Source organism: Strix aluco, chromosome 4 (assembly GCF_031877795.1).
Source record: "Strix aluco isolate bStrAlu1 chromosome 4, bStrAlu1.hap1, whole genome shotgun sequence".
Lineage (NCBI taxonomy): Eukaryota > Metazoa > Chordata > Aves > Strigiformes > Strigidae > Strix > Strix aluco.
Window position 1 is genome coordinate 113,463,556 of NC_133934.1, and position 14,757 is coordinate 113,478,312.

Consider the following 14,757-nt stretch of genomic DNA (forward strand, 5'->3'; position numbering starts at 1 on the left):
TGTAGGCAGAAGTAGAAGGCAATAGAATACACCAGTGTTACAATGCAATTAAATAGATGAGCCCCGAAACATGCCCAGTCTTCTGGGGAATACCCTGCAATCCCTCACAGTTCAGGAATGCCATACAGCCCTGGGTACACTGTGTTTAAAAACCTGAGAGGTCTGTTCCTGTGAGCAAATTTACCTTTTTGCTAAGCTGCTGATTTTCTTTTTCCAGTTCCACAAACTTTAGGCTGCTCTCTCTGGAAGTCAAGGAGGCATCTCTCAGCTCTTGGATTGTGTTCTGCAGGCTCTGATTATCCTTCTCTAGCTTCAGTATGCGACTCGAAGCACATTCATTCAACTCAAACACAAAGGACTTTCTGGCTGTTGAAACATGAGAATCAGAAGATGGCAGTAACCAGTTCACAAACATATCCTTTCCTAGGTCCTTAAGATTCACTTGTATGAAGATAATTGCAGTCAGATCCTTATCATTTCAGCTTGACTGCTAAGTAAACACTGTTAAAAACAGAACCCATTTTCAAAGGTAACAATTAAGACCTTTAATAAATAGGGAAGTATCTGAACAGATAACCATCTTAAAAGTTACTTTCTTAACTCTTCTTCAAGTTGCTTTAGCCATGTTAGCAGTGTGTTTAGTGTTAGTAGCAAAATATACTTTGATATGCTCTCATACTTCCATCAGAGAAAATAATTTGAGGCAGAAAGTAAAACCACTGCAAAGTGTTTGCTAAAACAGCAAGATGGTACACTTCCAAAAGCTAATGAAAACTTAGGTAGTCAATCATATTTAGTCATGGAAAAAATTCTTACAAAAGCGAGTTCCAATGCTTATCATCACAGCTACTTCATCAAGAATATGCTGAATCAAGGAGGATATTTTACTAACAGGTACCTAGGCACAAGACATTCATCAGAATGTTGACCATAGACAACTGTCTGAAGTTGAAATCTCAAAACTAACTAAATTTACGCAAGTTTTACAACAGAGATGTTATTTCACTCTAAATGTCTGTAGATCAAAAGTCTCGCTACCTCTCAGCCTCAACTCCTAGCAGCAAAGCCTCATTGTTCTGTTCATTTCTTTGCTCAGCACCTGAATAAGAGCAACCCTCTGTTTTACATGGAATAATTGCTACCCTTCACCTCAAAACCACATTTCACATGAATTTGACTTTAACATTGTCTTCAAGTCTCATAAAATTATTCATTCCTGATAATTAATCAGCAGTATTACATACAGCACACTGAGTTCTTTAGAACTCACAGGTTTCTGAGAATGGTAAAATCCCATTTGTCTCTTTTACGGAGCATCACCTGGAAAGTTTTGGACAAATTAAGACTCACATAGTAAACATTAACTAAATACTCCAGTTGAGTTCTGTCCTGAAGCAAAGCCCATCTAAATTACTTTTTCCCATGCTTATTTTTTAAATGATTTTGAATAAAATATTCCAAACTAGCAGGTAAAATTTTCTGCTATCTGCCACCCTTGCAGACTCAACTTGAAATCTAGGAACAGGAGGTTTTCCAGAAGAGCTTTGCAGACTGACTTCATTTGTACAAACAAGTTGCATTCAGAACAGCAATGTGCATTGAAATGGAACTTCTTAAAGAGAATTATTGTAAAAGTAGGACAGCACTTCTGTAAAATAATGTAAAGTTTCAAAGTTTAGTGTTCGCATTAAAATCAGGCTTCCTTCACTAATTTCTTTTTCCTACTGAATACAAAAGATTACTGATGTTCTCAGTTCCTCTTATGCTCTTTTTCTCTGGTTAATCAGAGAGGTTCTGGAGCTGCAGTGCTGAAATGCTAATCATCAGTGCAGTGAAGGAATCTCATCTTTTTTCATTTTTTTTTAAACCGCTCTGTTGAGCAAATTTTGAAAGTTACGTTTCACAGAAATTAATAAATAAGAGGTAACAAAACAAAACTAGCATCTTTCCTTCCATTACATCACTTGTGAAACCAAATCAGGAAGGGGACAAAACTTGCTATCTGAAACAAACCAGAATATAAGATAGTTTTACATTCTCTTGAAATAAGCTTCATCAAAACTTGTAAGTTTTGACAGTGTTTTTTCCCCACTGACTAATATAATAAGCAATATCCTTGATTACACCTAAGGAGGAATAGAGTGCCAGTCACTCCTCAGGCTAAGGTAAACCTGCTTTGCAAGATTATTAATTAAAAGTATCAATTAATTAGCCATTAATCTTTGTAAAGAGAACTCAGATCCTAGACAGCAAGTAGATTTGAGAATTGATATCAGGCACACATTCTTTTACAAAACAAAGCTGCTATTCTAGACAGCTTTACTGAAAACTGAACACCTGCTTACTCTAATTTATTCCTTTGTCTTCAAGTTAAACTGTTCCTGGTACATAAAGCCAAACACATAAGTCTTAGCAGAATCAGGTGAGTAATCGATAAAACCTGCAAGGTGAATTGCAAGAAATAGCTGTATTTCCCACATTCCATTTAGCATTGTTATTTAGGCTGGTATTATGGACAGAATGAATGTTAGACACAGAAACCAATGCTAAAACCTGACTACTGAAGGAAGCATTAGTTATGTTTGTGACAGTTCCAGAAATCAAATCAACCATTCAAAAAAAACAGTTATTTTAACTGTACACATTTTTCAGTATCTAGTAAAAATAAATGACTTCAGCACACACTACTTCCTGGGACTTAAAGACCAGCTAATTGTCTGTACTAATTGTACTAAAGAATACTAAAGATCACAGAATCCTCCCAGCCATTCAGTTAGCAATATCCAGTGTTTGGTATGACATTTCTGCTGTCTCATTTACAAAGTCGCTTTTCAAAAATCATTTTACTTAAAAGTCATTCTCTTGGTGACAAATAAAATAAAAGGAAAAAAAATTTAATGCTTTCAAAAGAAAGTGAAAGAAACTAGAATGAATACATTTTAGAAGTTCCAAAAAACTAAGTTCAAAGTGAAGTGGCTGAATGAGGGAAGTTCTCCAAGTTGGACTGGACTTCTGTTCCCATCTACTCTGAAAGAGACCACAAACACAACAACACTATCAACACAACAACACAAGAACAGCTACCCCAGCTGGTACTCACTATCTGCAAGATCTGTGCTTTTAGACAGTTGTTCTAGTTCCCAGCCTAGGTGTGCAGACTCATTCATGCTCTGTTTCTGTGCGATCTCCAAGACCATGTTCTCCTCCAGCAGCTCTTCAATTCTCTTCTTGTCTGTGTCCCGGTCCTGTGAAAGACACACATGAATGAAAATACACATTCAGCTTATCCATAAGATTGTTCTGGCAGCTGAACTGCTACAAGCACAACGCATGTTGGAAGGTAGAAGAATCTCCTTATACCCTGTGCTTTTACACTGAAATACATGTACAGCATTAAACATTTGCTGTGGGCTACCATACATGTCACAGAATGCAGTGCAAAGACACCAGACTGGCCCTGTTCAGAGTCAGCTCAGGTCCATGATACACTTGGAGGGAGGATGACGGGAACGAGAACATACTGGGTGATGACAGGACCAGTATAAGCCAGGGCTAGTAAGGCAGGCTGGATTCAAGCTGTCTCCAGAACTAAGCTCTTCAAAACCATGTATCATCATGCACTGACACACTAGACGTATGGATTGGCAAGTAACACCTGCCTCATAATCTGGGTTTTAAAATATCCAGAAAACAGATACGGAGAATGAATCCATCGTTGCTCCTTGTGATTATTTTGGCCATTTGCATTTGTGGGAGCTTAAGTGGTGCCTGAGAGGGTCCCAAATTTTCAGAAAGCATTATACAAAAATTCAAGTCACCCAGAAAAGCATCATTCAAAATCACTGTCCACTTTTGAAAAGCTGGAGCATGATGTGACCCTTATAATGCCCTGAATCAGTTATTAAACCTAACTCCACACAGCACCCTCAACATCTTTGTTTCCGACAGACCCTGTTGGAAGGCCTATGCAGCTAAACCCCTACACAGTTAAACCCACAAGAATTCAAAACACAGTGAGTAAGAGGAGGACGTCTAAGTAAAATACAAGAGATGAAAGAGTTCTTTATGATTTCTAGTGGGATTATAAAATCCAATGTTGCTTTTTGTTTGTACACAATAATATGCCACTTCTTACGTTTTCCTGTATATGAAGCAATAAGCCATGTGTCTGATTTACAAAGAAATAAATTTTGAAATGTTCTGGCTTTTATGGTAGTAATGGATTCTTAAACTCACTGTAATGGCTAGGAGTTTTGTTTCCAACAAGAAAGATCATTTCCTACAGTAGATTTCATTTCCTGTATCTAAGAGATTTCTACTTAACTGACACATTTTAACATCTCCCTTACCAATACGGATGAAAGCAATCTGTATTTTAAAATTGTGATATACCTTCTTGCATAAAATTCAGTCTCACACAAAGTAGCATTGCAATATTTACAATGTTAAGATTACAGTATTTCAAGAATTCATGTACACAAAATTCAAACTAAAGGCTTCTAAAAGCACTGTTGATTTATTTGCCTGTTTCCACTGGTTTCTGTGACATGAATCTGTGACCTAGTATAAAAACAGAAGTTCAAAAATTAGCATAATGAAAAGAGGGCATACCAGCTCTACATCATGAAGTTTGGATTTCAACTGCAAATTTTCCTTCTCTAATTCATGGAGTTTATCACCACGAGCTCTTGCCATTGTTAGCTGTTCTTCTAGCATGGCCTTTGTTTCAATTAATATGATGTTGTCCTCTCTTAACTCCTACAGAGAAAAGGTAACAATGTTAATTTCTTTACATAAACTGACTTTTCAGAGATGAGGTGGCTTTCATAAACTGACATTGCAAAACACAAGAAAGAAATTTGACATGTTTCTCGGTTTCATAAAAAAGTTTTTACCTGATATTTTTATGGGAGATATTATGTTTAATTATCTGTGAGCCATTAACGCAAGTAAATCTAATATTTCTTATTGCTTTTTCCTGAATTTTAGAAGTTTAATGGAGTTCTTTTTGCTTTATATGAGGCTAGATCAAGAGGTGCACCAAAGAGACTCAAGACACAGAGGAGCAACTGTTCAATTCCAATTCCACTGTTACAATACCATTTCCTTAGCAAACTCATCATAATTTCCACTTTCCTGTTTCAAAATAGATTATTTACTTTCAAGTTATACATGTTATAGTGTATTCAAAACATGCTGGGGAGCACTATCCATTAATATATACTATGGCAATATCCCTGTTTCAGTACACTTACATGTAAATGTCTGTTTATTAAAATTTCTCTCTCATGAACAGAAATTCAATTCACTTAAACAAAAGAAGTTGTTTTATACTTATCACTTAACACACACCCTGCCCCAGCCCCAATAAACACGAGCATTAATTGCACAAGCCATGTTGCTTATCACCTTTTTGATCTGTTTTCACTGAGTACGAGTTTAACTTATTATTCTGCTGTAGCAACAGCATTAGAAACAAGTTAATTACATTGCGCTCTGAACGTTCTCTGCAAAGCAACAAATGAAGCTGTGTATTCAAGTATCTTATCTCCAGAAACAGGAAATGTTCAAAGCATAAAACCTAGCCATGTATTCTTGGTCATGTTTTAAACACATTTATTAAATTATGTCCTATTTCAAGCTATAGTACCTCAGTGCTAGCTTTTACTCTTATTGATCCTCAGATAAGTCTTGAGTCAGAGACAGAATTTTCCATGGCAGGAACACACCAGCATTTAAAAGATTAAATGTATACAGGAAGGATTTTTGCCCCAAAGAGTTACAACAGGGCAAGAAGTAGATTACTTGACTCTCTAAAGAAATTTCCCTTTTTCTCGCTTTGCTTTCCTCTCTCCTTTCCCGCTGCTCCAATGAAATATGCAAAACCAGAGAATGTGCACACAGGCAGGATGAAACACTTATGGCTTGACAAGTTTATTCCTGGACAACTGTCTTCAAAATGTGAAGTCTCATCAGTGTTCATGTCTGCTTTCTCAGACCACAAACATCCAAACCAAGTAGATTCCTGAAAGATCACCAGGCATGAGCAAATCACTTTCACTGCTTAATCAGCAACTACTTTCTCATTTTTCAGGGTAGAACCAGCCTTAAGAAGCCTTATGTGGTTCAGTTATTTAAAAAAAAAGAAAAAAGGAAAAAAAAGAAAAAAGAAGATAGCTGTAAAGCACAAGTTAAGAGTGTCTGAAGACAGCCACTCTCCTTTCCTTTTGATAATACAGGTCACCGTGATTTAATAGCCTTATATAGAAAGTAGTCTTAGTTGTTTGCAGCATCTTGACTGTAGATGACATAATATGGAAAGTCTACCTTATGCAGCACCATATTGTCCTTGATCTCCCAGTGCATCAACTACCAACTTGCAAACTATGAGAAGAAATATATTTCCCTACCTCAGTAGCATTAAAAGGACAAGTATGTTAGTGCTTGTGAAGTGGTTCAACTACTGCAATTAAAATGTCTGAGTATGCAAGTAACTAAAATAATAACAATACTGAAACACTAACTTTATAGAATCAGCATTTTGGGCCAAGTCTGATCTAACAGGGTCACTTCGGGGTGGGCAAACTAAAAAGGCTGACACTAACAGATGACAGACCAGAGGAAGTAGACAAGACAAAAAGTTCTGGGTGTCATGTAAGCTGCCAGAATACCTGAAATGAAACAGCAATATGACAAGAGTTTAGTTTGCCAGATCATCACACTCAATCTGGACCACAGCCCTAAGAAGTAAGGTGGTGTCTGACCTCAAAAACATGGCCTCAGAACTATTCCCAGAACTGCCTACCAAGCAGGAACTAGTTATTTTAGTGTCTCATGAAGAGTCAAGCTACGTGCCAAGCACATACACATATCAAGGCTGTGGTACAAACCACACATCACTGGGAGCTGCAATACATGGAAGACCGAAGCACTTTCCATCAAGCGCCCAGGAGGGGTAGACATGTCAGTTCAAAGCAGTTCTGATGAAATCTTTAATTAATAACCTGGTGGAAATCCTCCTATGGCAAGGTCAACATGGCTCACTGGTGTACCCATGATCTGAGGTTGTCTTAATATTGGAAAGTTCATGTAATTTAAGTAATTACTCCATGGGAGCTTTGTAGAGTTACATCTCAAGGCCTGGAAGGTAAAACTGTCCTAACTAAAACATGTCAGCACTAACATCTCCCAGAAGTTGCTGGGATAACATAGTTGACCTAAAAACGTGTCTGGCTACAAATCGCACTTGTTAGACAATCAGCAGGTGATGGTCATAGGGTAGTGGTGCTTAACAAACCCACCAACATTATTCTGTAAATGTTTTTAAATTGACAGCAAAAGAGCTGGTTGTGGATTTTTTTTTTTAAATACACTGAATTTATTTAGGCAAGGGCTTAAAAAAACCTTTTGTTTTATATCACTTAAATTGTGACGGTTTAATATCCAACATACATAATGCTGCTTTTGTAATTTCTAAAATAAATTACATATTGTGCTTTGATCCTGTATCACTGTGCCTTGGAATAGCTTTAAGAATGTGCAGTATGTACCCATATGGTTACAATTATCGCTGGGGGTAAGCGGTTGAACAATCAGGGTGTGCTGCTACTGGAAAACATTTTCAGAAACTAAAGTAGCAATCAGATTGTTTAAATCTGACACTAGAGAATTTGCACACACATCCAGACCTAGTTATTAAACAGAGTTCAAAACCTCCCTTCTGGCCGTTCAGAAGCTGCCGTATTGAGCCATGACACAGTTAACACCTTGTGACAATAAAACATTGCTTTGGACAGCTATATGAAAACATAAGAGATGTTTTTGCTTTTTTTCACGTTCACAGAAATTCCTCCCATCATCCCGCATGGAAACATGATTGCAGTGAGGAGCAGGAATAATGGGCAAGGCAGACTCCCTGGCCTCAGAAAATAATCTGATCTCCTGGAGCTGCACAAGTTTCAATGGAGAGGAATGCTGGAGGGAAGCTTTACATTGGAGAGAAGCACCTCCTTGGAGGAAGCCCTGCACTAAGCCTGCTCCTCCACATTCACAGTTTCAACCTCATTAAGCCACCCCAGCAGGAAGGTCTCCAGAGCATATTCATATCCATGTTCCTTGAACAATGGTCAAATTAAAACGTCATTTCTGAACAGCTTTGTCAAGACATACAGAGAAGGAAAACAACACACATGCCTAAATGTGTTACGTTCACATAAAGACTTGCTCCTTTTGCACTCCTCCCTGCAAGAGCTCCTTAAATCTCTTCCTGCCGCCACTGCTGATTTGTATTATGTGCTTTCAGAAACTAGTTGTAAGCTTGCGCTCAATTCCTAAAGCTTGTCACGGTATCATACACAGAGCACATTCCATGCTTTTTGCTCAAACTACCAAATGTGTATGTGAACTACAAGAAGGAAAAGATTCTTAAGTGTTTATTTAATAGGTTTCTGCATTGATGCACAAAGGTAAAACCACTTTTTCTTCTCACTTATCCATTTGGTACTGCTTATTAACATCCCTGTCAAGACTCCATGAGCTTTAAGGTATCACATTACCATAGAAAAGTGGCTTATGCTGTACTTTACGCACCTACATTTTCATTGCTGTGTCTCTAAGATTTGTTCAAGTCTTAAGACTTAGAGCTTAGGAAGCCAATCACAGCCAGTAAATGCCATGAGATGAATCAGCACTGTACTGTCTAGTAGTAAAATTCTCTACCATGTTACATCCCTGTACAAATCTTACAACTTGGAATTGTAAGCCAAATTGTAGGTCTTTGAGGGAGTGGGAGGAATTTGAGCAGATGCTGAACTGACTCCAGCCATTAACCCTTCTTTTAGAGGGGCAGAGGATTTGAGACAGATGAGGGACCATGGGAAGTTGGATACTGGCTACTATGCACAGGCTTTGTGCTACTCCATGACCATAAAAAAGACAGAATAGTGCCCTGTGGAATCCTCTGAATGTATCAGCATGAAACCAGTGGAGTTTGCCTGACACTGCCACTGCTCCACACTGGCAGTCCATGGCTGTGCCAAGACCTGATCAATGATGGAAGAGGGAGTGGTGAGAATGTGAAACTCTCTGGCTATTCTAGACCACAGAGCAGCCTGCAGACAGCTGTGCAATCCTGCTTCATATTAGAAGACCTCAGTCCCTACAGCAGCGACAACTATTGCTAGAGGCCCCACTGTGGCCCAGAATTGGAAAAGTGCCATATCAATGGGAAATAATCTTGGTCTCACTACTGTATTTCAGGGAGGTATACTTGGAGAGCCAGCACTCATCTCTGACATTCAACACTTTCACCAAAAACTGACAGGTGGAAGAGGGAATGAGGAAAATTGGAACAAAGTTGAAACTGAAGTGGAGGTCTCTTTCCTGAATGGTATGTTAAGCAAGACTAGCATGCAGACAGCAGAGCAGGGAACTGCTGGCTCTAGGACAAGCAAGGAGGCTGAGAACTCAGGAACAGAAATATCTACTCCCTTGATCTCAGACAAAGACTGAAAAACTGCTCTCCTAGCTCCAGCTGAATTATCTGAGTAGCAAGTAGAAGCTAAGTGACTCCAGTGCACTGCCAAAAGGGAAATGTCAGGATGCCACACTGATAGGTAGTGTGCCAGGTTAACGCACAACTGATTTGCCAGCTTGAGGGAGGAAAACAGAGAGAGACAGAGCTACACGCTTCTAATGTAAACTGGGAATTACTGAAAGGGAAGACAGGCTTTTGCAGGCTATTACTACATTTAACAACCATCCACTGTAGTGAACCTATTCATAAGAAGCAGCAGCTAGCTGGCCCCTTAGGTTAGAGAGGGAAAAAAAAAAACCACCTACAAAGTAGAGTTTATAGAGCAGAAGTAAGGTCTGTGTTCTCAGCCAGAGGTCTGGCAAATGCGAGTTTCAGCATCACTCTTCTACCTCAGACTTGGGATTTTATCTAATTATAGTGAGGTGGTCAATTACTGAACCTCCATATGTTCACCAAGTCTGGATATTTATTTAACTTTGGCTTAAGTGTTATGCATGTGGTATTGAGAGTTCAGATGAGAATGGCTCAAAGAACTGAAAAGAAAGAAAATAAGAGCAGCCTGATCTAAATTTAAGGTCAGCCATGCTGTGAGCAATGAGTTTGTCTAGATGATCTTCAAGGTCCTTTCCACCTAAGTTAATTAATAATTCTAGGAGGGGCATAACTGCAGGTAACTAAGCTGAGTAACTGGCATTACTGCTGGAACAAAGCTGTATGTTTCTCATTGACATACCCTACTCAGGGCACTAGGGAAGATCCAAATTTTCTCTTCTTTCTACTACAAGCAACAGTTGCAAAAAGGGCTGGCTAGAATTTGCCATCTGAGGTCATGCTTAAAAATGCCCACCCATTTTAACAACAGTTGCATCTGCTACAAACCCCTAAGGAAAAACACCCAGACATTAATTTAGCTAATTTATACATGACATTTAAAATGTTGGTCAAAGGAACAACTCAAGAACACAGGCATTTTACCTAAGAGCAAATTTTCAAGGCTAGACTAAAGGCCTGGATTTTCCAGAAGCAGCATCCCGATAAGGTCTGTCCTGTTTAGCCACATAATGCTGAACTAAGCAGAGATTATTAAAACTAATGGGTTTGTGCACCAAGTCCTTCTTGCCACTGAAAGAAGTTCTAATGTTGCTGTGTCAATAACTATGACATATGTTATGACATTTCCATTTACTCTGATGTTTTGCTACAGTCAGATCAATGAAAAATGACACATGAGCCATTAAGGATCACTCTGCAAATCTTTCTCCCAATTTTCACTTGCCTCCATGCGAGCTTTGTAAAAATCCACATCGTGAAGTTTCTCTTTGCACCGAACAAGTTCCATCTCAAGTCTCTCCACACGGTTTGCCCTCTCTCTCAGAGAGTCGAGCTCATCTCTGTATGCTCGGGCAGAGCGAGCATCTGAGGCCAGGTGGATATTCTGTGACAAGAGAGGAATAAGCAGGAAAAAAAAAATCTTAGTTAATAATTTAAAGCATGTTCTTTAAACTTTATTTTTATTTATTTACTTACTTATTTTAAGCATAGGCAAATAGCATTCCCCTGGTTCAGGTGTAAGAGAACTCTTCTGCTAGTCAGTAAATTCTCTACAAGACAGAGAGGTTCTTCAGCCTGTTGGGACTCTGACATTTCTAATGACTGATGCTGCACAAGCTTCAGGCATTACTAGGCTATTTGCAAGCTGAACGGATGAGACTTCTCTCACCAGTGAAGTGTAAAGTGTAGCATTGCTATGCCATAGCCATAATCATCAGCTTGCTGGAGTAACTTGATTTCTTCATTAAAAAATAGGCATAGTAGTATTTTTAGCCTCACACTGAAAGTGCCTTTTTTTAAATAGGGAAGACTGTAACAGTAAAATGAGCCCATCTTACCTCTTGTTTTATTTTTTGCAGCTCTAGGGTGAGCTGCTCAACTTCATGTTTAGAATCTACAAGCTGCTCAGACTTCTCTTCCCTGAAAAGAATTGGAAAAATCTTAGTAAGAATTTTTTTTTTATCCTGAAACAGTGTTGATTATATGGATGCTGCTGGGAATCTGGAAAGGAAAATAGAAATCTTCTAGCATATTCTGAACATAGAGCTTCTTAGTCATGACAGCTTCATAAAAGCAAGAGGTATTTTCTCATGATACCATATACTTATCATGGATTTGAGTTAACAACTCTATTTTTATACTAAGTACCTTTGTTTAAATCTCATTGATGCTACTGCTGTCATAGCTAGCTTCACTGGCCTCTGGACTTCCCACTAATAATTAAAAAGTGCAGCTAGCAGTTGGCATTTTGAAGACTGGAAGAGAGAGGTGAGAGACAAAAAGAAAAATGGAAGTAGCAATCACTCTGTATTTAAAGACCAGTTAAGAAAGAAGAAAGATGGAACACCCATACTTCCTACTGCTATGAATGAAATATTTGAAAGACATGATGCTGAGAGCTCTCATGGAGGCCAGTGTACTGAAGCTGACAGGCACGTGCATTTTCAGGATGCACAAGACTAAATATACAAATCTCTCTAGAAGCGCAAATCATCAGTGACTCACAGCTCCTGCCGGATTCTTCTCAATTTAGCCTTTGTGTCTGCCAGCTCAACTGCAAGGTGCTGCTTGTCTTCATTCGAAAGAGGGCTGGCTGGGTTTGGTGAAGAATCTGGACTTGGTGCTTTCAGAGGACTTGGTGGTTGCTGAGACTGCAGATAATCTCTCTCTTGAGTGAGGTCTACAATGACCTGAAAATACAGAGAAGTATGTAGTGTCAAGAGATAAATAGGACAATTATACATTGTTTTTCAAATATCTAAAAATGAGTTATAAATGTAGAAAATTATTAGCCTGGCTAATACAGAATTCTGGCTGAATACAGAATTCAAGTGATAGTCAGGAGGGAAGATTACACAGAGGAGGAAAGGAATCTCCACTATGCTCAGACCACTAAAACATTCCCCCTCCAATGCTCGAAATAAGCAGTTTTGCTTGGAGAATTCATAAAAACCTGTAACAACTAACAGTTTTAACTAACACAATCACAGCCAAAAGCATGACAGAAAATTAACAGGTTAAAGAAGGTGAGAAGCCTCATTCAGAGATCTGAAGGGAAAGGAACTGATGAGTCAGCAACAGACATGGCCATTTCACATTGAAAAAAACTAGAGAAGACACTGGAACACATTATGGTAGACACCAATGGAGAGACAGACAAGCAGTCACTCAAAACTGAATGACTGAGCAGACATGCAGAGACAAAATTCTCAAGACAAAGTCACAACTTCAAATATTTTGGTCTCCACTTCATGGAGAGACCACTCCACTCCTCTTTACCAATTGTTTCACCACACCTTAGTGTTTACACAAGAATCAATCGAAAATTCAAAATCTTTCTACAGACTTTCAGAGGTGTAGTAAAAAGGTGCAGAAGAAATAGAAACCCAGTGCACAAACAAGACAAGAAAAGGAATAGAGCCTCCATCTGCTGCTTCACATGAGCTCTAGATTGGAGAGATAAGTCATCGTACTTCTGTGCATTCATCTCTCTCATCAATGAGCCTCTTAAGGTGGAAAACCATATTCCTGGAGAGGGACTCTAGTTCTTCTGGGGCCATATCTGGGAGCTCCAGCCACTGCAAGTCAAAGACATTTTCCTGGTTGTGAGTCACCTAGGAACAGGAAAAAAAAAAATGTCTTTCCACTGGTTGTTTTGTAGATTTGTTTGCTATATATGCTGCATCCTCCAGGTTCTTCTACTGATTAATTAAAAAACATATCACATTTCACCAAAACCAGGTAGCAAATAATAAACAACTACCTTAACTGTAACACTACCCAGCAATTTCTGGTATTTAGATTTTTTTATAATTATTAAGGCTGATTTTTAAAAGTGATCAGATAATATTATGATCAATAGCACATGTGATTGCGTATTAGAAGTATGCAGTTGTCTTACTGCAAGCACTGAGATGGTCACCACAGGGATTTGAAGGGACTGAACAGTTAGGCTGGTGTCTCACTGAGAAGCAGCTCTGCTTTCAATGAATTTGCAATTTGCAGTCTGAAACAGCTGGGAGAAGCTGCCTTTAGCAGAAATGTCTCTGGTTTCTGCTAGCAATGTACCTTTCAACTGCTATCTTACCCAAACTGATTTCTCTGAATCGTTTAGCAGAAATATCAGGCAAGCCTCTCAAGCTCAGTTAAAGACTGTTCCTGCTTTTGTCATAACCATGTACTTAGTTCATCCTGATTTTTTTTTTTAAAGCAGAACTGATTTTTTTTTTAAAGTGTTAAGAAAAACATTCCTGTCTTAGACTTTCACTATTTGTTCCTCAAATCTGAGTGTACGGGGCTTTCCACACAGGCACACACTGGCACCTGGCCACAGCCAGTGCCTGCTCCCGGCAAGGCACACTCAGCCCGGGCTGTTTCTGCACGGTTCTCCTTTGGGTCTCCAAAGCAAGCCGGCTCCTAATGCCTACCTGTATTTCTTCCCTCTATAGAAACCTTTCATTGGATCAAACTTCTCTTTAAAAACAGAGTTTATGTCCAATTTCAGCTGCAGAGTATGCTTCTCAAGACCATCTGAGTTCTCACCATCTGTGTCTCACATACCACAGGACTTGGGGACTAAGTGCCTACAGCACTGCAGCTCCTAAGCCATACATGCTTTTTGGAAATAGTACACATGTATCCTTACAACAATTCCTTCTACATAGCCCATAACTGGCAAACAAGGCATTTACCACTGCATCTCTTTAAAAGACCACTGAGCCAAGTAATGTTCCCAGTATCTATCATTTTCATTGTATAATTTGATTGCAGTAACACGTTCAATCTTTTTTTTGGGTGAAGTTCATGAATCCATTATGAAATTCCAAGCATTAATATTTCATAGCAAAAAAACCCTGTTAAGTCAAGAAAGGGAGAGATTAAAAGTCAAAATAGACAATACTGAGAGTCCCACCTCCTGAATGTGTGACACAATAGCAGCTTGGGTTTCAATATCCAGTTGTTTTATTCTTTCAATAAACTCTTCTTTTCTTTCACACTGTTAAAAGAAAATACACGCTGAAACAGTGCTACATACCCTAAAACTTACTGCACCATTTTTCATTTAAATAGAAAAAAAATCCCCACATTGCTAACGACAAAATGTTCAAGATCTACACTTTGTCACACTAGAAGGTCTAACACTTCACTGCTCCATATGGAGCATGAACTGA

At 38.7% G+C, this 14,757-nt stretch overlaps 1 protein-coding gene across 2 annotated transcripts in view; it reads right to left on the bottom strand.

The window, feature by feature from the left end:
• Positions 1-14,757, bottom strand: part of CCDC88C (coiled-coil domain containing 88C) — a 107,552-nt gene that overhangs the window by 33,235 nt on the left and 59,560 nt on the right. For both annotated transcript variants that reach the window (XM_074824950.1, XM_074824949.1), the window contains exons 6-13: positions 14,499-14,582; positions 13,060-13,200; positions 12,092-12,276; positions 11,425-11,506; positions 10,812-10,970; positions 4,612-4,758; positions 3,101-3,245; positions 185-366 (exon numbers count right to left, since the gene is read on the bottom strand). In XM_074824950.1, the coding sequence (XP_074681051.1) occupies positions 185-366; positions 3,101-3,245; positions 4,612-4,758; positions 10,812-10,970; positions 11,425-11,506; positions 12,092-12,276; positions 13,060-13,200; positions 14,499-14,582 (1,125 nt within the window). The remainder of the gene's footprint in view (positions 1-184; positions 367-3,100; positions 3,246-4,611; positions 4,759-10,811; positions 10,971-11,424; positions 11,507-12,091; positions 12,277-13,059; positions 13,201-14,498; positions 14,583-14,757) is intronic.